Source organism: Orcinus orca, chromosome 20, assembly GCF_937001465.1.
Source record: "Orcinus orca chromosome 20, mOrcOrc1.1, whole genome shotgun sequence".
Classification (NCBI taxonomy): domain Eukaryota; kingdom Metazoa; phylum Chordata; class Mammalia; order Artiodactyla; family Delphinidae; genus Orcinus; species Orcinus orca.
This window is the reverse complement of record NC_064578.1, coordinates 52054702-52080443: the sequence shown is the minus strand read 5'-3', so window position 1 is coordinate 52080443 and position 25742 is coordinate 52054702. Positions and strand designations below refer to the sequence as shown.

The 25742-nt window shown below is 53.7% G+C and overlaps 3 protein-coding genes across 7 annotated transcripts in view; 1 reads left to right on the top strand and 2 right to left on the bottom strand.

Moving 5' to 3' along the window:
- The window catches only part of PRR12 (proline rich 12), a 28396-nt gene extending 25031 nt beyond the window's left edge, over positions 1-3365 (bottom strand). For 3 of the 4 annotated variants that reach the window (XM_012539245.3, XM_049703777.1, XM_049703776.1), the window contains exons 1-2: positions 1653-2491; positions 31-143 (exon numbers count right to left, since the gene is read on the bottom strand). In XM_012539245.3, coding sequence (XP_012394699.2) covers positions 31-143; positions 1653-2491 — 952 coding nt within the window. Of the gene's footprint in view, positions 1-30; positions 144-1652 lie in introns of all 4 variants that reach the window. The other variant, XM_049703775.1, reaches the window with a different exon arrangement.
- Positions 2511-8694, bottom strand: PRRG2 (proline rich and Gla domain 2). Of its 2 annotated transcripts, XM_004286181.3 has the most exons (8): positions 8676-8694; positions 7895-7960; positions 7156-7252; positions 6789-6964; positions 6566-6605; positions 4497-4632; positions 3510-3647; positions 2511-3094 (listed from the first exon to the last, which is right to left on the bottom strand). In XM_004286181.3, the coding sequence occupies exons 3-8, from the start codon at positions 7238-7240 to the stop codon at positions 3076-3078; spliced, it is 594 nt and encodes a 197-aa protein (XP_004286229.1). In that variant the 5' UTR covers positions 7241-7252; positions 7895-7960; positions 8676-8694; the 3' UTR covers positions 2511-3075. The 2 variants fall into 2 exon arrangements, with proteins under 2 accessions (XP_004286229.1, XP_049559738.1); XM_049703781.1 differs by lacking the exons at positions 7895-7960; positions 8676-8694 and adding an exon at positions 8010-8458.
- NOSIP (nitric oxide synthase interacting protein) lies at positions 8679-24029 on the top strand. Its single transcript, XM_004286182.4, has 9 exons — positions 8679-8831; positions 17805-17977; positions 18559-18664; positions 20590-20671; positions 22120-22279; positions 22369-22487; positions 22643-22830; positions 22946-23054; positions 23235-24029. Exons 2-9 carry the CDS (start codon positions 17908-17910, stop codon positions 23304-23306), a joined length of 906 nt encoding a protein of 301 aa, XP_004286230.1. The 5' UTR covers positions 8679-8831; positions 17805-17907; the 3' UTR covers positions 23307-24029.
- Positions 24030-25742: the final 1713 nt, after the last annotated feature.

The following is a 25742-nucleotide window of genomic DNA, read 5'->3' as shown; positions in this document are numbered from 1 at the left end:
GGGCCAGGCGGGGCGGGACAGGGGCCGTACCTGCCGGGTGGTGGTTGGTGGCATAGCTTTGCAGTGGGTGGGGGGCCGCGTAGGCCTGGCGGTGTAAGATGTCCGTCTCGGGGTGCGAGGTCCTGGAGCTGCCATAGACCAAGCTGGGAGGAAGAAGGAGATGTTAGGGTATCCTCCGAAGCTACCCTCGGAGAAGGGAACTCAGCAAATCCCCTGGGGAGTTGGGGAGAATCTTCCAGCTGACTGGGGGCTATCCTAAGGAACCTTGGGCCCTAAAGGAAAGAAGACAAGGGAATCGGAGTGCCCAACTAAAGAGCCACAGAAATGGTCCCCACTCGAGCCCCAGTAAATAGAGCCCAGATAGCCTCACATTTACAAACACAGACATGCACAGGGAGGACACAGAGAGGATGAAGAGCCAGAGAAAGTGCCTTAAGTTGAAAATGTGGACCTGCTTCCACAGCCCCCACCCCGCAGGTGACACAAGGCCCTGGGGCCAAGGGATGCCCCCTCTTCTTCAGACACATGGGAACACAGAGGCCCTGAACCTCAGGGGTGGTGCAAACCGAATCAGGAGCAGGAGACAGACTGTTCCCCAGGGCAGGGATGGGAGGTGGGCAGAGGATAGGACTCCTGCAAAGTACGAGGCACAAGTGTGCACATGAACACCGTCCATCCCCCCGGGGCTGAGGTTCAAATGCATGGGGGCATGCAAAGCCAGGTCTGTGTGCAAACCAGTATCCAACTCACTGTGTGGAAAGATACAGAGCGAGGAGTCCCACATGGAGAATACTAACACACGTGGGGTCATGCCCAGCCAAGCTGGGAGACCCAGGTGTATAGGGGGAGGAGGATTCGGGGGCAGGTGAAGAGTGAGGGTGTGACACAAACAGCAGGAAAGGGGCAGGTTCGCAGGTGAAAAGGCTGCCAGCTACATAACGCACTGGGCCCACGCTCACACACACAACCACACACCCGGGAAACAGCCTAATCTTCCTATGCAACGGCCCCAATCCATGGCCCAGACTCAAGAGGTCAAACACTCCACTCCTCGCCATCAACTAGGATTCTGTCTTTGAGGGTGGGGGAGCTCAAGGGGGCGTGTCTCAGATGCCAGGACCCCCACCTTACACAAAACCCCAGCTTAGGAAGGGGGCGGGGCCCCGTGCCCACTCAGCGCGCGGAATTTCTGGGGGGGCCCCCCGAGTAGCGCGGCCTCGCGCAGTCCCGGAACAATAGGACCTGAGGGGGGGCCGCGCCCCCCAGGTCTGCGTTCTAATTCTCTTTTCCTTCCCACCTTTGCAAGAGCAGAACCTAGGGCGCGAGGGGGAGGGGTCAGCAACCCGGGAATCCAAGGATGGGGGGAAATCCAGGCCTTGCTTCGCCAGTCCCTCCCACCTTCCCAAGGCCTTTCCGTCTGAAATTGTTTTGCACCCTCATTTTTCCGCGGCATCTCTCCCTTTGCATGCCGGAGCTGGCTTTGGCGGAGTTTGCAATTTGCAAACTGGGGCGGCGGCGTTGTTGCAAACCGAGGAAGGCCGCTCCCTTGCAAGCCGGAGGGGAGTTTGCGATGCACGCGTAGCCGGGCGGGCCCGGCCGGGCTGGGCCCCCACCTCTTGGCCCCTTCCTCCAGGCCACCCCCGGCTCCTTACCTAGCTTTCGCTGACCTCTCGTAACTCCATCCCGCCCCGGCGCCGAGCGGGTCCCCGAAGCCGGCGCTGGGGTAGTTCCTGTCCATGAATTGGCCGCGGTGGAAATTGGGGGGAGGGGGAGGGAGGGAGGGAGGGAGGGGGGCGCGCGCGCGCTCTCCTCCGCCGCCGCTCCCTCCGCTGTTGCTTTTTTTTCCCTTCCCTCTCTCCCTCTCTCCCTCTCTCTCTCTCTCTCTTTCTCTTTGCAGCCGCCGAAGGCCCGGGAAGGCCCCGGGCGGGGGAGGGAGGGGACAGGGGCGGAGGGGCGGAGGGGCGGAGGGGCGGAGGGCGGAGGGGCGGAGGGGCGGGCAAGGGAGGGGGTGCAGCCGACGAGCCAACGAAGGGGGAAGGGGGGTTCCCCCTGGAGGGAAAGGGGGGGAGGAGGGACCCCGCTGTCTCCGCCTTTGCCCCGGCGCTTGCAGGAGAGAAGGGGGGGCGCGCGCTCCGGAGGGGGCGTCCCGGGCGGCCCCGGGGTGGGTGCGGGCGCTGGGTGCTCGCTCTATCGCCGCCGCCGCCGCCGCCTCCTCCTCCTCTGCGCTCACGGTGCAGCCATCTTTGCACAAGGCGGCTGGGGGAGGGGGGAGGGGAAGGGGGGGCGGGCGGCGGGGTGTCTGGCTGCGCTCCGCTTCCTCCCACAATCCCGTGCAAATGAAAAAAAAAAAAAGAGAGAGAGAGAGAGGCAGACACAGAGCTTTAGCAGGGCCTGAGGGTGTAGGGCGCAGCGTTTGTACAGAAAGCCAGCTCTGCCGTGCGCAGACGCGCCCGGGAACGCGGTTCAGTTTTTTTTTTTTTTTTTTTTGCATTATTTCACTCTTTTGGGTCTCTTTTCCAAAGGGTTTTTATTTAGGGAAAGAGCTCAACTCCAGTTCCCCAGGTGCAGTGTGCGCCTGCCCCCAACCAAGCACGCTTGCAAATATGCCCCCCACCCTTTCCCTGGATTGCAGAGTGCCCCCGTGCGCGCACGGGGAGCACACGAAAACACGCGTGTACACAGGCGGGGCTCTGCCTGTCCGTGGCCCGTGACACTGAGGGAGATGGCCGTGTCACACCTACTCACACGCGAGTCTGCGAGGCACTGCGCGCCTGAGTCGGAGTTTCCACGCACGCCTATCCCGGGGGCGGGGCTGGTGGGTACCCCCACCATTAGGAGAGCGTGGGGGCCTGCGAGGCGCCGGGACGCGGGAACACGTTGCCCGGGAACTTGCGTGTATCCGTAGGCGGCGGAAACACATGTGTTAGGGTAGGCCTCGGGCCGGACGATCCCTACTGCCATCACCCCTCCAAGCTCAGCTCCGGAGTTTAAGAGGCCTGGGGGTTTCCGGAATCCGGTGTGAATCTGGGGCACGGTTCGGAGAACCCCGACTCCGAAACAGCTCGAAACAGCTCTTCAGCGCGGCCTCCAGAGGCTGCAAGGAGAGGGGCACAGTGGGGAGTCAAACAGCCCGGCTGTTTTTGCCCCCTCAACCAAGAACACTCCGACCCACCCTGGGTGTCTCAGCCTATCCTCTGGGTACAAGACCCACCCCCCTATAATACTACACACACCCACACACCCCTACCCCTATACTACACACACACACACACACACCCCTATAATACTACACACACACAAACACACCTATAATACTACACACACACACACACACACACACACACACACACACACACACACACACACACTTCAGGCCACGCCCCCGCCCTCCAAGCCTCGCCCCGGATAATAAGCTCAAAATTCCAAATCCCGCCCCTAAGCCCGCGCCCCTCCTCCGGCAGTGCCCTCCCCTCTGCGCCCCGCCCCCAGGCAGAAGCCCAGCCCCATACCTGGCGTAGGGGGGCGGTGGTGCGTCGTGCACCCCAGAGGCCGCCAGCGCCTGCTCGTAGGTGGGGAGGCCTGGGGGTGGGGGTGGAGGCAGGGGCGTCGGCGGACTCAGAGAGCTCAGGGGACTGATGAGCTCGGCCCTGGGGACAAGAAGGCACTGTTAGCAGGATAGAGAGCCTTGGGAGAAGGAGGAAAGAGGTAGGGAGACAGAGACACTGAGGGTGGTGGGGAGACAGAGGTGGAAGGGAGATGGACCAAGGAAAAAGAGTCACCTTCAACCTGACTCTACACACAGAAAAGCACCTCGAAGTGACAGGCAGATAGATGCACAGGGACAGGCAGCCACAGAAATCAACAACTGCTGAGACAGACTCATTCACAGACACATGTGCTCCAGATACAAGCAGAGAGTCGTGGAGAAAGAGGCAGCCCTGCAGAGAGGCAGGCAGACACACACAAGAAACAGACAGACACAACAGAGCTACACTCAGCCACAAATTTCCCAGATCCACTCTTAACAATAAACTCTTCCTAGAAACCTTTAGACCCACTATACTTCAAGACTAATGCTCAAGCCCTCTCTTCGACCCTGCCACTGAGAGAGACACACCTAGACAACTGACACAGGCACACACAAACACAGCTACACCTTGTCACCACGGAAACTGACATCCCACAGACACCCACAGACCACAGGCTGCAGCCTAACCAGATATAATACCCACAGAATGATAATCACACATAAAACTGGTACTGCAAAGACAGCCAGGCAGCAAATATTGAATGAGTTCCTACTTTGTGCCAGGTGCTGTGGATATAGTCAGAGAGATGCCACAACTGGACACAGAATCTCGCAGACTCACTCTCCACATGACGGTCTCCTCAGATCTTTCAGCAGCGCCCAACCGCCCCCAATCTGGCCCATCTCCTTAGGTTGACCCTTCCTCCCTTCCCTGCTCCCCAGCCCCTCCTCCCCAAAGCCCCCTTACTCTTGAGGACTGGGCTGCTGGCCTCGTTTCTGACGGCAATGCAGATACCAAAAGGCTCCCAGGCTGGCCAGGACCATGAGCAGGATGCCCACTGTCAGCCCCACAGCCATGCTTGCTACGTCCCCTCGTCCACGTCCTGTGGGGGGGAGGAGGGCACAGCGTCAGGGGCTGTCACCCTCTCCAACATCCAGATACCTTCCCCTGAGGTAGGGGAAACCTTTCCAGATTTCCCCTGAGGGAAGACGACTGGCCAAGAAGGCAGAGCTGGGGCCACTTCCTAGCTGTGTGAACTCAGGCAACTCACCTCACTCATTTCTGTGAGCCTCCATTTCCTGCTCTGTAAAATGGGAATAATAACCCCTAATAGGTTGCAAAAAATGCAATGAATTAAATGCAGAAAGGGCCTGGGATAACCTCATCTGAGACTAGAAAATAGGACAATTGTCTCTCTAAGAGGAGAGAGAACCCTCCTAAGATTGCAGGTGACATGCTTACTTAGGGTAGGGAGTTCAGACAGCCAACTCTCTGAACCCCCATACTGAGCATTGCCAGAGTTAGCAAATAATAATGAGGATACCCAGTTAAATGTGAATTTGACATAAACAGTGAATTTCTTGTTTTTTGGCCACCGCAGACGTCATGCAGGATCTTAGTTACCCGACCAGGGATCGAACCCGTCCATGCCCCCTGCAGTGGAAGCATGGAGTCCTAACCACTGGACTGCCAGGGAATTCTAATTGTTTAGTATAAGTATGTCCCATGGAATATATGAGATATACTAAAAAATTATTCCTGTGTATTTGAAATTCACATTTAACTGGGCTGTGGGGGGAGCTGTCTTGTATTTTATCTGGCAACCCCGTCCCCTCTGGAATGCAATACCTTTTACCAACCAGGCTAAGGAGGGGCAAGGCCTTACCAGAAGGCTAGGAACAATATATCTATCAAGGAGGAATGTAGGGACATCCCCTCAAAAACAGACTGCTGGTGTTTAGAACTCATGTGGACCCTTGGCTAAGGTGAAGCGCCTTTAGCAATCAAAGCTTCATGTCTGAGGAAAAGGGGGGTGGGGCACAGGGAGGACCCTGGCTTTGTGAGGCCTTGCTAGGTCTTGCTGCTGGGGAAACTCCCTTTAGCACTGGGCAGGGGGGACTTTCCTCAAACAGTAAACCTCAGGCTTTTAGCCCTCTTAGCAAAAAGCTGCACTAGGAAGCCGGGGGTGGGGGACGGCCTTCCTGATTCCGACATGTTTCAGGTGGACTCGAGAAGCCAACAGGCCTTCATAGGCCTGTAGCAAAGCAGTTACCTCCCCTAGCAACCAATGTGAGGACTTCAGCCCAGACTTAGGGCCTGTTGCTAAGGTGGAAACACCCCTAGCAACCAGGCCACTCAGGGGTGAGATGCCCTGTGCCTGGAGGGGGGTCCTCCTGTGGGCAGGAGGCCTTGGGTCCTGAGCTTGGCTAGGTGTGGTTGCTAGGAGGAAGGCCTCCTTAGCAACCAGGCTGAAGCCAGGATGGGGTTGTGGGGGAGGGGAAGCCAACCAGGTAGTGAGTGCTGCTGTCTTCCTTGGTCCAGCCTGGCCAGGCTTTGTTGCTAAGGAGCAGCCCCCTCTTAGCAACAAGGCTGCAGCCACGATGGGGCCTCAGAACTCAGAGGAGGGGTTGCGGCTGGGCTGATCGGGCAGGTGAGGACAGACAGGCTTCCACCAATTGGCCTAGCCCAGACCCGTTGCTAGGGAGCAACCCCGCTAGCAACCAAGCTGCAGAAGGGGCTAGGGCTCTGGACTCCAAAGAGGGGCTCAGGTGGGCCAGGGCCTCTGAGCCTGAGGCTGTAGCTTCTCCTTCCAACTGTCCTCCTTCCTGGGGACATGGGACCTATTCCGAATAAGGTGTGGTGGGTTCCTCGGGCAAGGGCTCTAGTCTCAGAGGAGGGGATTTCTTTACCAACCCCATCCAGGAACTCAGGAGCATGGAACATGGAGGGGGTGAGATTGGGCTGGGGGATGTTCGTTCAGCCTCCACAGAAAGGAGCTGCCTTAGTTGCACAGAATGAGGGCTCCCCCGACTCACCTCCTCTGCCATTGTAGACGTAGTTCTCCCAAAAGCGCTCCTTGAATGGGCAGGAGGAGAGAAGGCAGAAAGGAGGCATCAACTGGGAGATTCTACACCCCCAAACCAGCCCGCCCTGATGATCTCTGAGGCACGAGGGGAGAGGGAGCTGAGGGGCAGGACCCTCCCCCCCAGCCCAGGTCCTGGAGAAGACAGAGGGACTCCGGGGACCCCAGGGCCTCACCGTCAGAGTATTGTCCTCAAAGTACTCCCGCGCCTCTTCCCAGGAACACCTCTCCTCTTGACACTCCCGTTCCAGGTTCCCTGGCGTGAACAGCTCCAGGTCCCAGTGATTGGCTCGTGGAATCCGCCTACGGCTGCCCAGGAAGCTCTGGGCCTCTGGGGAGTCCAGGAAGACTTCTGGACCCAAAAGACATAAGAGACAGAAAAATGGAGGGTTCCTAGGACTGGGGACATGAAGGAGCCAGAACTTAAGGGGATGAAGAGCTATGGGGTCCTGGGGGAGGAGGCAACTGCAGGCAGGGTTTTTCCTGGGCCAGAGGAAGGTGGATGTTTGTGCCTGGACTCCAGCTCTTCCTGCAAACGCTCACCTTGGTCTTGCTCCCCACTGGGTGAGGTGTCCAGGCAGGTGGTCAGTCCCAGGTACAGCAGCAGCACAGAGCGGTGGCTCCTCATATTTTGTGGACACTAATGTGGTTAGGTGAGAAGTGCCTCAGCTCCTGGAGAATGAGGCCAGGTCTCCCTGCCCAGACCCTGTGGTCCAGGAATTATAATAATAGCAGACACTTACGTGGCCTGTATCCTGGACCAGGCACTATTCAAGGTCATTTACCTCTATCAACTCAGTTTCATTTTCACCACGGTGCTATTATTATCTCCGTTTGATACAGGAGGAAACTGAGACACAGAGAAGTAAAAGAACTTGCCCAAGTTCATAAAGTTTGCAAGATTCAGAGGCTGGATTTCAGCAAAGGCAGTGTCCCTCCAGAATCCAGAGCCAGGAGTTTTATCTTTTTTTCTGCTGTGTCTGCAGCCCCCAGCATGGCTTTTGGCACAAAGTAGGAGCTCATAAACATGTCCATTGATAGGGATTCCTTCTTCCTGGTAATTTCCATGTATATCCACCTCTCTATGCCCATTGCCACATTCAGCCACAGAATCAAAGAGGTAAAACCAGAGGCCTGTATCCTGGGGTCCAGGAGCTGGGGGAGGGGGCAGCGGTCCTGGACTCCTGGGTTTGGGGGCCCCAACCTCTGGGTCCCAGAAGAGCAGGGAGCCAGGTAGCCAGGGTCCCCAAGCCAAGCTCTGCCTCCAGGGACATTCACTTACCTGCCTAGACTTGTGAGCACTGTCCCCTCCTCCTTAATCAGGGCCTCCTCGGCCAGCTGCAGCCAGCTGTGAAGGGGGACAGGGGAGAAGGGAGGGGAGAGGAAGGAGGGGTTACCTTGTTAACTATAGTCGGCAAAATCCCGGTTTCTGGCCAGAGGGGCGGGGTTTGCGATTACCTGCCCTGGGCGGGACTCAGGTAAGGGACAAAGTATTTAAAGGGACCTTATGATTAAGGGTCTAAGGTCCAGAGCCCCACAGGGAGGCCAGGGTCTCCGACACCGTGGGGCACTTAGGGAGTTGGTTAGGCGCCCCCTTCCCTCCTATCCAATTTCCCCCCAGAGAGCTCGCCAGACAGAGCTAGGGAAATAAACAGCTAGGTCTCCAGATATCTAGGTATCTAGAAACTGGCGGGAAACTTGTGCGTTGGTCCCTGGGGGTAGGTGGGTATGCCGTAGTAAATTCCTGCTTCCTGAGAACGGCTCTGACTTCCGATTTCTCAACTGCTCCATTTATAAAGTGGGGACAGAGGAGTTGTCCCTTCTCTATTGTCTCTTATTTTGCAGCAGAAAAGTGGATGATATGCTTTGGTAAGCGGACTTTACAATCTCTGGGCGAAGTGATTAGCCCTTAAACACAGGCTTAGGGAGACGCAAAGCGCCCGCCCAGGGAAACGCCTAGTATATACTAAGCACGCCCTCTATTCACGCCAGTTTCACTGACCGGAACCTTCGACTTGCCACTCACGTTTCCGGAGGAAGGAAGAGAAGAAGGGAGCACTTACCAAGCCAGAAGAGATACCTCCGCAAATAGGGGCAGATCTACTTCCGGTCTCTTCTGCCGGGCGGAAGTGAGCGGAGCGGAGAGGGAAAACAGCGCTCCTTTCCGGTGTAGGGGTACAGTTGAAGTAGCTACTGACGAGGGAGGAGTCGTTCGTGAGGTGAGTTCCAGGCGGTGGAAGGCTAGTGTTAGTGAGATCGCCTTCCGGTGGGCAAGAGTCTTGGGCTCCTGAGGGAGCTAGGACAGGATTTTGAATTCCTGACTTCCTGGCAATCCTTAATAGAGCACTCTAGGCGCCCCAAGTTTGAAGCCGGACTACCTCCCTGGAGGTAGCCAAACCTTCAGCCGGCAGTTCTCAGTAGAGTTTTAGTTCCACTGCAGACGGATGGGCCGGGAATCCCAGGGGAAAGAGGAGACTGGGACTCCTAGGGGTCTAATGAGTGAGAGTTGAGGAAGAAGCACCCCTTTCCAGGCCTCCGTTTCCCAGACTGTGATGGGGAGGGCGGAGAAGGATTGTGCAGTCGCCTGCCGCGGCCTCCCTGCACCCTTTTGACAGCCGCTTCCCTCTCGGAGTAGCTGTTGGGTTAACGTTTTCCTCTGTGGAGCTTTGGGGTCAGGCAGTCCTGGGTTCACCTCCTGATGGTGTTGCTGATTCGGTGTGAACTCGGGTCTTGATGGGTCCTTAAAGCAATTTCACTCTAATATTTTATTATGAAAATGTTCCAACTTATATAAAAGTGAGAGAATAATAGAAGAATCTCTATCGCCCAGAGTTACCAATTATTAATATTTTTTGACATATTGGCTGGGTATTTTTTAAGATTAAATATATAAGGCAAATCCTATCCATCGTGACATTTCACCCGTAAATACCTCAGGATACATGTGTAAAAAACAGAGACATTTTTACAACATTGTAAATTAACTATACTTAAACTTTAAAAAAAAATTTTAATTTTTAAAAAGCACACACGCACACAAAAAAGCAGGGACATTTTCCTCCATGACCACAATACTATTACACTTACAAAAGCAACCCTAATATTACCTGTTACTTTGTCCATAATCAAATTCTCCTTCTGAAAAAATGCCTTTAAAAAAAAGAAGTTTCACTTTTTTGAATCAGAATCCATTCAAGTCATTGTTATGTCTCTTAAATTGCTCTTAATCTCAAACAGTCTCACCTCCACCCCACCCTGTTTTTTTCCTTGGCAATTGATTCATTGAAGAAACTGGATCAGTTATTCCGTTATCATCCCACCATCTGAACTTGTCTTTTTGCTTCTTTGAAGTGGTGATGGCCTTTCACTTATTCCTCCATTATTCCCGCTGCACCCCCCTCCCCAATTGCCACACCCTCTCTCTATGGATTAACCTAATGTGGACTTTTCACATCAATGGAATCTTTTTCCTGTCTGGTTTCTTTCACTTAGCATAATGTTGTCAAGGTTCATCCATTTTGTAGCATGTATCAGTACTTCTTTTTAAAGCTAAATAATATCCCTTTGTATGAGATATACCATATTTTGTTTATCCACGCGTCAGTCAATGGACATTTGTGTTGTTGCCACTTTTTGGCTATTGTGAATATGCTGCTTGCACTTGTGTACAAGATTTAGTGTGGACATAAGTTTTCATTTCTTTTGGCGGTGGAATTGCTGAATCAAATGGTAACTCTGTGTTTAGCCTTCTGAGGAACTGCCAGACTTTTCCAAAGTGGCTGCTTCATTTTGCATTCCCACCCTCAGTGTCTGAGTGTTTCAATTTCTCCACACTTGTTATGATCCAACTTTTTTTTTTTTTTGGCCATGCCGAGTGGTATGCGGGATCTTCCCCGACCGGGGATCGAACCTGTGTCCCCTGCAGTGGATGAGCAGAGTCTTAACCACCGGACTGCCAGGGAAGTCCATCGTCTGACTTTTTGACTGTAGTTATCCTGTGGGTGTGAAGTAGTATCTCACTGCTGTTTCTTGTTTTTGTTTTTTTTAAGATTTTTTCAATGGGGACCCTTTTTAAAGTCTTTATTTAATTTGTTACAGTATTGCTTCTGCTTTTTTTCTTTTTCTTTTAAATTTATTTATTTATTTTTGGCTGTGTTGGGTCTTCATTGCTGTGCGCGGGCTTTCTCTGGTTGCTGGGAGCAGGGGCTACTCTTCATTGCGGCGTACGGGCTTCTCATTGTGGTGGCTTCTCTTGTTGTGCAGCACGGGCTCTAGGCATGTGGGCTTCATTAGTTGTGGCACGCGGGCTCAGTAGTTGTGGCTCGCCGGCTCTAGAGCGTACACTCAGTAGTAGTGGCGCATGGGCTTAGTTGCTCCGTGGCATGTGGGATCTTCCCGGACCAGGGCTTGAACCCATGTCCACTGCATTGGCAGGCGGATTCTTAACCACTGCGCCACCAGGGAAGCCCCGCTTCTGTTTTATGTTTTGTTCTTTTGGCCACGAGTCATGAGGCATGTGGGATGTTCGCTCCTGGACCAGGGAACAAACCCGCACCCCTTGCATTGGAAGGCGAAGTCTTAATCGCTGGACCACCGGGGAAGTCCCTCACTGCTGTTTTGACCGCATTTCCTTCATGATTAATGATGTGGAACATTTTTTTCATGTGCTTATTGGCCATTTATATATCCTCTTTGGAGAAATGTCTGTTTTGATCCTTTGCCCATTTTTAAATTGGGTTATTTGTCTTTTTATTATTGGGTTGTAAATTTCTTATATATTCTAGATACAATTCCTTTGTCAGACAGATGATTGGCTACCACCACCTGTTTTGGTACAGCTTGCAAACCAAGAATGGTTTTTAACATTTTTCAATAATTGGAAAAGACCGTAACCAACAAGGATCCACTGTATCTCACAGAGAACTATACTCAATATTTTGTAATACCCTATAAGGGAAAAGAATCTGAAAAAGAATATATATATGAATCACTTTGCTGTACACCTGAAACTAACACAATCCTGTAAATCAACTATACTTCAATATTTTACAAATTGGAAAAAATCAGAAGAAGAAGAATATTTTGTGGTATGTGATTCAGATACCAGTGTCCATAAAAGAAGTTTTATTGGAACACGGCCATGGCCACTCAGTTACGTAGTGTCCACGGATGCTTTGCCATACAAGGGCAGAGTTGAGTAGTTGTGACAGGGGCAGGTGGCCCACAGAGGTGAAAATCTTTACTCTCTAGCCTTTTCTGGCAGATCCCTGCTCTAGCCTCTGGCTTCCTGGAATCAGGAAATTAAATGGAAAGGCTTGATTCATTTAGCTTCAGGCATCTTGGCATGGCGGCTTCAGCGCTGCTAGCTTCACACCTGGCTGTCCCACTTTTAGGGACGGTGAGATTGATCGGGGGCTTCAGGTAGTGTTTACAGACTTAACGTTTGTCCCCAGCCCCACCCGAAACCTTACATCTCCAATATGACTATTTGGAGATAGGACCTTTCCCGAAGTAATTAGTGTTAAATGAGGTCATAAGAGTGGGGTCCTAATCCATGGGGTTGGTGTCCTTAGAAGAGCAGGAGATACCAGAGAGCAAGCACTCTCTCCGCCCTGTGAGGACACAGCCAGAAGGTGGCCAGCCATCTGCAAGCCAGGAGGAGAGGCCTCACCAAAACCCAGCCATGGTGGCGCCCTGATCTCAGACTCCTGGCCTCCAGAACTGTGAGAAAATCATCGTCTGTTGTGTAAGCCACCCAGCCTATGGCATTTTGTTTTGGCAGTCCTAGCTGACTGATACAGGTAGGAACAGCACAGACACGCCGTTGTAAAGCTATGTTTTTCTCCTTTCTGCTAGCAAGTATCAGCACCCTGCGGATGTCCAGTTGCCATCAGGTGCCTTAGTGAATCAGTTATGTCATCAGGGGTTGCAAAATGGTGGCTTTCCAATTCTTTCATTCCTCCCACATTTCTTTATCCAAGCTGTTTTTCACCTTGAGCCACATCCAAGGAGCAGTAGAAGAGAGTGACGTGATCTAAGCTCCCTTTTGAAAAGCTCACCAGGGCTCCTCTGTCAAGGAACAGACTGAGGAAGAGATCAGTTAATCCCTCTGGGCCTCTGTTTTCTCACCTCTAAAATGGGGAGAACCTACCTCGCAGGTTATCCCGAGGACCGAATGCGTTCAGAACTGTGAAGCGCTTCGCCCAGGGCCTGGTGCATAAATGTTGGAAGGATGTGATGGTCATTTCTATTCCTGTAGTGCTTTTATATTGATTGGATGGATGATTCATTCATTGATTACACACCTCTCCCGGCCGTAGGGTTGGAAGTGGTTAACATCCTATCTGACATCTCTGTGCCCCCCAGGTGCCATGCAGTGCCAGGACCCATCCTGGAGTCCAACCCAGCCCCCGCCTCTAGGGGCTTCTAGTCTGGGGGGAGAAATTCTGAGGGGTGGCAGCTATAATGGATGGAAATCAGGGCATTGTCAGAGCACCAGGAATGCCTAACTCAGGCTTCCCAGAAGAGGCGACTCCTGATGGAGCCTGGGAGGAGGAAGGGGACGGGATTTCCAGGGGGAAGGTCCAGGGTTACAGGAGCTGCCCCACTCCACCGTGAGAGTCAGCACAGTGCCTGAGGCTACAGCATCAGGGGTGGTGAAGGCCACAGACTCATGCCTGGGTCAGACCCCGGCTGCATGACCTTGGGCACCTTCTCCCTGCCTCTGTTTCCTTGTTTGTAGCAACTGCTTGGGTTGTGGCGTCTGGTGGAGTTAATATGTATAAAATACTTAGAACAGGGCCAGGTTCACCAAACCTCTTAAATAAATACCAGTCATTATTCATAGAACATCTCAGACCCTCGCTTTTGCTCTTAGGGAGCTCCCTCTTTCCTGCTTCCAACACATCCTGTTTGTGTCTGTGATTTCGAGTGTAATCGACCCTTTGGGTTCCTTTAACACAGGTCTCCGCCCGCCTGGGACGGCCTGCAGCATCCGCGTGACCCTCGCTATTAAAGGGAGGGGGCTCGTAGCATCCTTTAGTTCTCAGAGGGTTCTCTGATCCCAAGAGATTCGGGATTCAGAAGAATCAACTGCAGAAAAAGACAGTCGGGAGAGAATAAGGGAGACTTGGATACCAGCTGGATAGTAAAGGATGTGAAGGGATTATTAATGCATTAATGGTATTGTGGTCATGTTTTTTAAACACAGTAGCCACGAGTCCCCAGAAGCTGTGGGGCACTTTGATATGTGGCTAGTGCCCCCGAGGGACTGTGTTTTTTAATCATTTCATTTAAATTAATTTAAATTCAAGCACCGATACTGGATTCAATTCCTGGAAAACTTTTAAGTACGTTTGGCACAAGCAGGGCGTGTGAATGTACATTTGCTCCTGTAAATTTTATGAACCCGAAATACAGGACAAGTTTCTGCAATGGAACTTTCGTGTCTGAATTGAGATGTGTTGAGAGAGTGGACTAGACTCTGGATTTTGAAGACTTTGTAGGAGAACGGGAATGAGCTGGCCTTTATTCTTGGATTGTAACCTCCCCAGGAGGACTGCAGCTGTCACATGGTTAAGGGTGAGGCTCCAGAGCCCGGCTGCCTGGGTTCGAGTCTGGCTCTGTTGCCGCTTCCCAGCTGGGGGACTTCATGAGCCTGTTTTCTCCTCTGTAAAATGGGAAGGAGGATATATAACAGCTGATGTTACTTTGGACGTGGCCTCTCTGAAAAGCTAGTGACGTGAGATGGTAGTAGTTCTGTTTTCTCTTTTGAGGTTTTCCTCACTGAGGAGACAGTAAACCTGCTGACCCCTGGTCAACCCTAGTCAGCAGTTCTCAAGCTTTTTGGTCTCAGCACCTTAAAAGTCATCAAGGACTCCAAAAACCTTTTGTCTGTGGGAGTTCTGTCTATCAGGATTTGCCATATCAGGGGAATTCCCCCGGCAGTCCAGTGGTTAGGACTCGGCACTTTCACTGCTGAGGGCCTGGGTTCGATCCCTGGTCAGGGAAGTAAGATCCTGCAAGCCTCGCTGCATGGCCGAAAGAAAAAGCGATTTGCCATATGAGAAAGGAAAACAGGCATGAAACTGTCTTGATTGAGATATAATTCACGTGACACAAAACTCACCCATTTAAAGTATACAATTCGTGGTTTTCCGTACAATCACTGTTTTTGCAACCATCACCATTTTCTGATTTCAGGACATTTTCATCACTGCAGAAAGAAACCCCATACCCCTTAGCAGCCACTGCACGCCCCCGCCCCCGGTCCCCCCTTCTCCCAGCCTGTGGCAACCACCAATCTGCTTTCTGTCTCTATGGATCTGCCCATTCTGGACCTTTCATATAAATGGAATCAACAACACGTGGCCTTTTCTACCTGGCTCTGTTCACCCCGCATAATATAACAGACATTTTTAAAACCCAAGGGTGCACAAGCACAAGTCACACAGCCTCTGGAAAACCCCACTAGACACTTGAGAGAAGGAGAGGAACAAAGGCAAACGCATTTGTTTTATTTATTTATTTTTAGAGCGCTCTCTTTCTATTTATTTATTTATTTGGCTGCGCTGGGTCTTAGTTGGAGCACGTGGGATCTTCGTTGCGGCACGCAGGATCTTTGGTTGGAGCATGCAAACTCTTAGTTGCGGCATGCGTGTGGGATCTAGTTCCCTGACCGGGGATCGAACTCATGCCCCCTTCATCAAGAGCACAGAGTCTTAGCCACTGGACCACCAGGGAAGTCCCAAACATGATTTAGTATTACAAAAATAGTTTTGTGGACTCCCTGAAACTATCTTAGGGACCCCTGGGGTCCCTGGACCTTCCTTTGAGAACCACTGCCCTAGGCAAATGGCTTCACTTCTGTGCCTCAGTTTGCCCCTCTCCAAAGTGGAGATGGGGGTGGGACGGACCTCAGAGGGTGGCCGAGGTTGGATGATTGAGAGTTGGCCTGGGGGTCAGGGGTCAAGCAGTGTCCCTTGGGATTATTCCCATGACCGCCTGGCAAAATAATGAAATGCTCCATCTATAGCGGTTCCTCTCTCTCTCTCAGAGGGAAAATGTCCCGGTCCACAAAGCCAAAGAACTTGGCTACAAGACAAGCAGCCCAGTGCCAAATACCGCAGAGGGTCAAAGCAGTTGACAACTAAGAATAGAGTGGGGAATTTGTCCCTGAGGAGGTGAACTCGACCTTCATGAGTGCCAGTGGGGAGGGGGGAGCTGGGGCGGAAGCCATGGGGCCAGGGCGGAGGAGGGGGATGGCAGGTGAGCTGGGTGGCAGCAGGTGCTGGGCTTGCTCCAAAGCTGGGGGTGAGGGGAAGCTGGAGGAGGGGCGGTGGGTGGAGTTGGGGTGTTTCACCAAGGTTACCTTCTGCAATCAGCACAGTGGCCGCGGCTGGGGTGACAGAAATGTTCCGCATCTCGATTGGGGCGGGTAGTTACGAGGGTGTATGCAATTGTCAGAACGTATCAAGCTGCATCCTTAAGGTCTGTGCATCTATTCTACGTAAATATACCTACAAAACAAAAAATGGGTTTCTGGGAGGAAGATGCCAGTAGGGGGAGTGCGAGATCTGTAGCTCAAGGAGAGGTGTTTGAGTTTTGAAAGTGAAAGGCAAGTTTCTGAGAGCATCCGGAACCGGGAAATAAGATGAAGTTGCCTTTCACATTGTGGGTGCTCCTGGTTGTGCCTCCCTCCCCCACCTTCTGGATCCTCCTTTCAGCCACAGAGCCAGAGAGAGTATTTCCTGAACACTCCATATGCCATGCTCTGAGTATGACCTCATTTGGTCCACACAGCAATCCAGTCGTGTCAACTAGATCCTATGGTTCTCCCCACTTCTTACCAAAGGACTCAGAGAGGAGATCACAAGTCCAGAGTCACAGCCAGCAGGGGGCCAACCTGGACTCAGGCCCAGGCCGGTCTTATTCCTTTGATCCACCTAACCCCTCCTTCTCGTTCCATTTATTCTTATTTATCCCCCAGTCAGTCCCCTCCCCTGCATGGGCAATCATTCTTATAGGCATCATCTTTTGTTTGCAGGTGTTTAAAATGCATCATTTTGTTCATGTGCAGATTGTTTTATTTTTTACTTTTTTCACCCAGCATTGTGTTTTTAAGATCCACCCACAGGAATTCCCTGTTGGTCTGGTGGTTAGGACTCTGCGCTTTCACTGCCGAGGGTGAGCGTTCAATCCCTGGTCGGGAAACTAAGATTCCACAAGCTGCATGGCACTGCCAAAAGAAAAAACGTCACCCACGATGCTCTGTACACGCCTGCTCAGTTGCATCTCACTGCTGGGTGGTCTCCATGACGGGCAGTCACTATCCATTCCACGAGGGCGGGATATTCAGTTGCCTTTGACTCCCCTCCAGTATAAATAACACCACTGTGAACATCTTCACACATGCTTCCTAGTGCTGTCGCCTTTGGGGCACATACGCCCAAGTGCAGAATCGCCTGCACTCACTTTGCTGAAGTACCACCAGCCTGTGTTCCCCCAGCATCACCTGAGGGGATTCCTATCACCCACCCTCACCCTATCCAGCTATCTTATCCAGCTCTCAAAGTTTCGCCCGCCAGCCTAGTGATAGATTTAAAGTGGTGTCTCACTGTGGTTTTCCTGTGAGGAGAATTGGAGGCATCTCTCCATCTACCTGTTAGTCTTTGAGCTGCTTCTGTAAATCGCCTCTTCATATCCTCGGCTCATTTTCCTCTTGGGGTAGCTGGGTTTTTCTTGTTGACTTGCCAGCATTCCGTGTACAGTCAGTTCTGCTCTAACACTTGTTTTGAAAACTCGAGATTTATTCCAATGCAATGGATACATTAGGGAACAATTTGAACATAAGGCATGTTGCACCTAAATGAAGCCAGGTGCGCTTGGTTGAAATGAGCGTGTAGGCATACACAGAGGACACGCTCAACACATCCAGAACATCTACTGGGCGCTTCAGTTCCCCATTCGTGTTACGAGCCCCACCGACCACATCTGGTGCTAGAACTTTCCATCAGATAACCCTCCTTCCACCACCTCACCGTAACTCACAACGTGTACCCCTTCCGACACCACTTCCACAAGCAAACTTCAGGTCTTTTTCAGGGTTGACTGCCATATTTGTTTTTGGGAGGTATAGGCATTTCTTAACCATTTAACGTGTGCAAAACTCTCTTCCCCTGCCCCACTCCCAGCTTTCCCGTCAGATCAGATCGGGGGCCAGAAAGGTCCAGTCCTCTCTGCGTGGGCCCCCTCTGGTCACACAGCCCTGCAGCTGCCCCTTCCTTACCCCCCAGGATGACGCGCCACGGCAAGAACTGCACGGCGGGGGCCGTCTACACCTACCATGAGAAGAAGAAGGACACAGGTACTGGGTTTGGGGGAGGGGGCAAATGGACCCTGAAGTCCCCATGTTACTTTGCTCCTCTGGTTGTGCTCTCTGGGCATGTGTCTTTCCCCCGACCGTGTAAGTAACAGCCACGTGACTGATGGTCATGACCGGAAACGTAACAGCCCACGTGAGCCAGCAACCTTCTCCCTGCCTTGTCGTGGGCACTGCGTTAAGTGCCTTCCATGCTAAGCCTCCCAGACACCCGCTGAGGAAGGAATCACTGTTGTCAGGCCATATTCCAGAGGCGGAAACGGAGGCCCAGAGAGGTACAGACGCGTGAGCTTGGTCACAGAGCCAGAAGGCCCGAGGGGAGTCAGTTACGAGCCTCTTCCCCGAGCTGCCTCAGGGACAGGGCCTGTCTGTCACTTACCCTCTGGGGATGAACGCCTTCCTGTGGGTTGTGCAGCCCTGTCCCCAACGCAGACACACAGCCCAAGCTCTTGACTGCCTGTTCTCTGAGTCCCCCTACCTCGGGGTCCTCTCTGTGCCTTTCTCTCCGGGTTTGGAGAAGGGCACATCTCCTGCCTCTCCATCCCTCTGCCTCTCTCTGTCCCCAGCGGCCTCAGGCTACGGCACCCAGAACATTCGACTGAGCCGGGATGCCGTCAAGGACTTCGATTGCTGCTGCCTCTCTCTGCAGCCGTGCCACGACCCTGTTGTTACGTAAGCTGGGAACGCGGGTGGGCGGGTCAGGGTGACGAGGGCAAGGGAATCGCCAGGAGGGGACTGCACAGCCAGGGCGCCCTGGCAAGCCACCTACCCTCCCGCAGCCTCAGTGTTCTCCTCTGAGACATGGGCATGATCCTAGTACGCTTCACGGGGTGTGGAAAAGAATACATTCACAATAGAGGGTAGGGCTCCTGGAAAGTTGCTAGCCCATAATAACAGCTCACGTGTGGAGTGCTTACTGTTACCTACCTCTTAGCGTCTGGCAAAGGCTTCAGCGAGATAATGGGTAGAAGGTACTTAGTCCACTGACTAAATATGTGCTCAATTACTGGTCCATTTTGTAGACATCGCGATGAAAGTAGATCGTGGTTCAGGGTCCCCGAGGCCACCGGGAGGTTCAGTGGTTCACTAGAAGAACACACAGAACTCAGCAAAGCAGTTATCCTCAAATGACAGCTTATGACAGCAAAAGGTTACAGATTAAAACCAGCAATGGGGGTGGTTTCCCAGGCAGTCCAGTGGTTAAGACTCCGAGCTTCCAGTGCAGGGGGCGTGGGTTTGATCCCTGGTCGGGGAACTAAGATCCCACATGCCGGGCTTCCCTGGTGGCGCAGTGGTTAAGAATCCGCCTGCCAATACAGGGGACACGGGCTTGATCCCCAGTCCGGGAAGATCCCACATAGCACAGAGCAACTAAACCCATGCACCACAACTACTGAGCCTGTGCTCTAGAGCCCATGAGCCACAACTACTGAAGCCCACGCACCTAGAGCCCATGCTCCGCAACAAGAGAAGCCACTGCAATGAGAAGCCCGCCCACTGCAACGAAGAGTAGCCGCCGCTCGCCGCAACTAGAGAAAGCCCGTACGCAACAACAAAGACCCAACGCAGCCAAAAATAAATAAAATAAAAGATCCCACGTGCCGCGTGGCATGGCCCAAAAAATTTTTTTTTAAATAAATAGATTTATTTATTTATTTATGGCTGCATTGGGTCTTTGTTGCTGCGCGCGGGCTTTCTCTAGTTGCGGCGAGTGGGGGCTACTCTTCATTGTGGTATGCAGGCTTCTCATTGCGGTGGCTTCTCTTATTGTGGATCATGGGCTCTAGGTGCACGGGTTTCAGTAGTGGCACACGGGCTCAGTAGTTGTAGCTCGTGGGCTCTAGAGCGCAGGCTCAGTAGTTGTAGCGCACGGGCTTAGTTGCTCCACGGCCTGTGGGATCTTCCCGGACCAGGGCTCGAACCCGTGTCCCCTGCATTGGCAGGCAGATGCTTAACAACTGCGCCACCAGGGAAGCCCCCCCAAAATTTTTTAAATAAATAAAAGCAGCAGTGGGAAAAGACACATGGGGCAGAGTCCCAGAGAGACCAGGCACAAGCTTCCTTTGCCTCTCTCAGTGGAGTCGCAGGAAAGCGCTTAATTTTCGCAGCAGCAGTTACTACCCACCAGGAAGCTCGCTCCAGCCTTGGCGTCCAGAGTTTTTATTGGAGGTTAGTCACCTAGGCCTGGCTGACCTTGGTCTTCAGCCCCTCCAGAGGTCCAGCTCACACCACATGGTCCCAACCTCCCAGGCAAAAAGAGACACTCTTAACAGGCAGGACATTCCAAGGCCTAGAGGTGCCCTCCCAGGAGCCAGTCCTTTGGTTGGAATGTGCAGGGTTTGGACAGCCCAGGCCTGCTGAGCTGACCGCTTACAGTGCGAGATTTTGCCTGCGCATCAGAGGACATTATAAAGCCGGGAGAGTTAAAACAGTGCGGTCACCTCAGAGAGCTGAGCCGAGCCCTGAGTGAGCAGCTGCCTAGAAGACGCTCAGTGGTTGCCCTGGGCAGGGAGCTGATGTTCAGCAGGTGACTGTCAATCTCTGGCCATGTGGCCTGGGCCAGGCCCATGTTTTCTCATCCCCTCCTCTCTTTGCAGCCCCGATGGCTACCTGTATGAGCGGGAGGCAATCCTAGAGTACATTTTGCACCAGAAGAAGGAGATCGCCCGGCAGATGAAGGTGGTTGGGCTGGGAGAAGGGGGTGCAGGCGTGGGTAGGTGGTTTTGATGCTGGGCCTCCCATCTAAATTCCTCCCCGCCCAGGCCTCTCCTGTGCTGTTCCCTCTGCCGGGCACACCATCCCCTCCCACTTCTGGTTAAATTCTTCTCGTTCTCCAGATTTCAGCCCAGGTGTTGCCTCCTCTGGCCTCTTGCTAGTCCAGGGCCCTGAGGGCCTGCCCCTGTCGCCTCTTCTTTGGCACTTGTCACAGTTGTGACTCTACCTGTGGCTGTCTGATACAGGCCCCAGGGGCAGGGAGCGGGGCTCTCACCCACCCCAAGGCCCTAGGTTCTCGGGACATACTTGGTAAATGAGTGGATGCCAGCTCATCTCCTTGGGCCTCAGTTTTATTGTCTCTAAAATGGGCTGACAGGGCCAAACTAGAGGGCACTGCAGGGCATGCGGGAAATGCTCACAGATAAGAACTTCTTAGGCATTTTCTTGGAGCCAGGCCCACCTTCCATTGCTGAGCTCATTTTGTGGCTAGGAGGGACCCTGTCTCCCTCCTTGTCCTGCCGGCTTTTCCAGAGCTCAGGAAGCACTGGGGGCCAGATTCTTGTTGAGCTTTTGGTCTGGAGTGCGTGGCTTCCCCTCTGCCCAGGTCCTCCACCCAGCCTGGTGGCCGCCTCATCATGCAGCCCACATCGGAAGCCCTCCCGAGCATCAGTCAGCGTCAGCGTTCCCTCCCTGCTCACTCGGTGGCTGGAGCAGTGTCTCCTCTTGCCCTCACACTGCCTGAGCCTTCATGGCTCCATAAACCTTCTCTGCTCCCTGCTATCCTGGAACTCGGGCCGTTGAGGGCAGGGACAGAGTCTACACTGTATGGACTGTATAATAGATAAGTGATAAGATATACTGTATAATTAATAACATATGGCCCCAAATTACATTTATTGAGCACTTACTATGTGCCAGGCCAGGTGCTAAGTGTTTTAAAAAATCCTCCTGTGTAACCCTCCCAGTGAGCCTCCGAGGTAGGTCACCATTGTCAGCCCGTTTTACGGATGAAGAAACTGAGGCCAGGATAGGTCACCGTGCTTACTGGAGGCCACAGAGCTAATCAGTGACAAAGGCAGGGTTTGAGCTCTGGCAGTCCCGCTTCAGCCAAGCTGTTGACCACCGAGTCCCAAACCAGCTAAAGTGGAAATGGCTTAACTGTCCTACAGTTGGTGAAGGGACAGGGAAAGGCAGCAGAGGCACACCATGGATAACTGTGCAGCCGATTAAACATTCACACCCAGGCAGTCACCAGCCTCCACCAAACAGAGCCTCTGCCAGGAACCTCCCCTGTATGGGTTCCGGTTCACCCACCTTTAAATTCAAGGAGGCACCCCAGCCCCCACCTAGGGTGCCCCAAACTCACAAGCCACAGGAGGATGCCTAGCTCGCTCCTGCCTGGCTGCCCGCAGGCCTACGAGAAGCAGCGGGGCGCCCGGCGTGAGGAGCAGAAGGGGCTGCGGCGGGCGGCCGCGCAGGACCAGGTGCGGGGCTTCCTGGAGAAGGAGGCGGCCATCGTGAGCCGGCCCCTCAACCCCTTCACGCCCAAGGCCGCCTCCGGGGACTGCCCAGGTGAGAGAGAAGTGGACATGCAAGTGGGTGGGGCTCCCGCGGGGCCAGGTGCCTCCCTGGTTGCGTCCGAACCCCTCTCCCCCCTGCAGATGATGCCAGACCCGGGTCCAGTGCGGGCCCCACAGGCAAGGACAAGGACAAAGCGCTGCCCAGCTTCTGGATCCCATCGCTGACCCCCGAGGCCAAGGCCACCAAGCTGGAGAAGCCGGTGAGCCCCCTACTCCAGCAAGCGCCTGTGTGTGCCCGCTTTGCCAGAGAGGGCCAGGGTCCTGAGGGCCCCTCCCCTCCCTCACAGGGACCCCCATCCTCCCTCCGCCTGGCTCGAGCCCCGCCTGTTGACTCGGCCCCCCTCCTGCTCCCCAGTCGCGCATTGTGACCTGCCCCATGTCCGGGAAGCCGCTGCGCATGTCCGACCTGACGCCCGTGCGCTTCACGCCGCTCGACAGCTCCGTGGACCGCGTGGGGCTCATCACGCGCAGCGAGCGCTACGTGTGTGCCGTGACCCGCGACAGCCTGAGCAACGCCACACCGTGCGCCGTCCTGCGGCCCTCGTGAGTCACCTGGGGGACAGCCTGGGGACCTGTGGGACGGGGCGGGCTTGGGGTGCGGCTCTCTCTTTGGGGCGGAGCCTCTGATCGTCGTGCCCCACACTCACCCTCACTGCAGTGGGGCCGTGGTCACCGTGGAGTGCGTGGAGAAGCTGATTCGCAAGGACATGGTGGACCCCGTGACCGGAGAGAAGCTCACGGACCGCGACATCATCGTGCTGCAGCGGGTGAGTGGCACCCCTCCTCCCTGTCCCCTAGCCTTCCGGTAACCCCGACCTGCTTCCAGAGGGCCCGCCCCCTTACCGAGGCCCCGCCCCACTAAGGGAGCGGGGCCCAACCTAACCTCGCGGGCCAGGGAACCCCCACGGCACCCCAGCTCCCCGCCGCCTCTCCTCCTCCTCCTCTAGGGCGGCACGGGCTTCGCGGGCTCCGGAGTGAAGCTGCAGGCCGAGAAGTCCCGGCCGGTGATGCAGGCCTGAGCGCGCGGTAAACCAAATAAATGGGCTTGTTGGACGCGACAGGCCGTGTGGCGCCGTCATTCACCTCGCCAGAGCCCGGTGACAGCGTGAGCTCAGGAATGACTGCGCTTTGAAAGCGTGGGCTAAAAATATTTGGTTGTGGTCTCACGTTAAGAGTAATATCTGAATCGAATGCAAACGCACAGCTTTAAATGGGTTGAGTGGCCAGAGTGGCCAGAGGTCGGAGTCTGGGCCGCGACCACAGGAGGGCGCCACTTTAACGGACTGTAGAAGTCCCCGCACTTTCTTTTGAGTTAAACCAAATTTGAAGCCCAGGAGGCGACCCGGAACGCGGCGTCTCCCGTGGTAAAGTTTGATAAGACACGCAAAGGAAATGAAGTGCTATGTGTGACTGAGAAAGCGAACAGCCGGCACCCTGTCTAGAGAAGGCAGTCAGGAACGCTCCCTCCCCCACCACCTGGAGGCTGGAGGGTGAAGAGGAAGAGGAAACCGCAAGTGCAAAGTCCCGGAGGCAGCACTCGGCAGGTGTGACGAGGGAGGAGTTCAGAGCACCCAGGCCTAGTGGACCTGCCTGGAGCTCAGACTTGACTAGGAGGGCAGGGGTGGCCTTTAAAGCTATGTTTTTAATAACCATTGAATCACAAAAGCAGGCCCTGTGCAGTGTGGAGAACCAGAGCACACAGTCAAGCAAAGACTGCAAAAATAAAGTCTTAAAAGTCCTGACTCTCTGAGCGATACCCAGGTCCTGTCCTTCCAGGTCTTTCTCACATGAGTTTTTTCAACCAAAGAGATTTCCGTGCAAGTACTGTTCTGTTCATTGAACAGTCTCTACCTTTTCATTTTGGTAAGAGGTCTTCTCATCCAATGCCCAGGCGAGATTCAGAGTGTCCTTGAGTGCTGGGCAAGCCCCTGTCTGGTACAGGACCAGTTGGTGCGTCTGGCCGCCGGGAAAGTTGTTAGCAGGAGGGTGGGTCATCCTTGCACCCTGGGGAGCCCCGGAAACCCAGCAGTTCCTCCCTCAGACGCTTCTAGACCCTTCCCTTGGTCCCTAAGAGCCTTCACGCCCCACTCTTGGGCTCCCAGTCCCATTGTCTTGGGAGGATGCTTGTACCCATTTTGCAGAACAGCCCACCAAGGCTGAGAAGACAACTTGCCCAAAGTCACACTGCTCAAGGCCATAGCTGAGCCCAGGTTCACCCAGAGGTCAGCCACCTCCAGATACCTGCACCCGCCTCATTCAGTCTTGCCCTCCTCCACATCCTTTGCACCCTTCCTCCCCTAGGTTTCCCACACTGCCACCCACAGACCTCTCGACCTTGGCAAGCTCCCACCCCATCCCTTTACCCAGAATGATAGAGATCTTCCCTCCTTCTCTAAACACCCCCAATCCCCGTCCTCTTAAGAGCTCTCAACCACCCCGAGTCTTTTCTCTCAGTCCCCCCGCCCCAAGGATCCTGTTTATGTGTGGTACAGACCACTCCCCACCCCAAATAAAGATTTAAAGGTGCAAGATTGGAAATTCTGGATTTCCACAAGGAGCCTAAATGCCGCTCTTTAGTTCACAGGCCCTTTGAGACACTCTTTGCGGGGAGGGGTGGGGTGTGAGTCAAGGTCCTCACTCTAAGCCATAGGTTTTCTTTAAGATTTCAAAGGTAACAAGGAGAGGAAGCAAGAGTCAGACCACAGCTGAAGCTGTGGCAGGAGAAGGGAGGGATGGGAAGTGGAGACAAATTTTGTGTTTTCTCAACAGAGGTTCCTTAGACACTGGTCTAGAGTTTAGAGCAGAGGGGCTTCCCTGGTGGCGCAGTGGTTAGGAATCCGCCTGCCAATGCAGGGGACACGGGTTCGAGCCCTGGTCCGGGAAGATCCCACATGCCGCGGAGCAACTAAGCCTGCGTGCCACAACTACTAAAGCCCGCATGCCTAGAACCCGTGCTCCTCAACAAGAAAAGCCATCGCAATGAGAAGCCTGCGCACCGCAACGAAGAGTAGCCCCCGCTCGCTGCAACTAGAGAAAGCCCATGCGCAGCAACAAAGACCCAGCGCAGCCAAAAGTAAATAAATAAATATTTAAAAATAGATGATGTTCAGAGCAAGAAATGGGCGTGGTGGGGCTTGGTGGGGTGTGCCCACTGGTGGCTCCAGCCTCAACCAGCCACAAACAGTACTTTAGGACAACTGTGATTACTTGTTGAGATTTTTAAATTGGGGAGACTTTTCTGGAAAGCGAAAACTATATAGACAGGGAGCAAATCCTTGGTGTCCAGGGGTGGGGGAGGGATTGACTACAAGGAGGGTTAACAAGAGTTTGAGGAGGGGGGATGGATCTGTTCTAATCTTAACTGTGGTGATGGTTGTATGAAGATGATTTGTCAAAATTCACCAAAGAGAGTGGACTTTATATGAATTAAAATTTAAAAATGCAGAAAAGGGGCA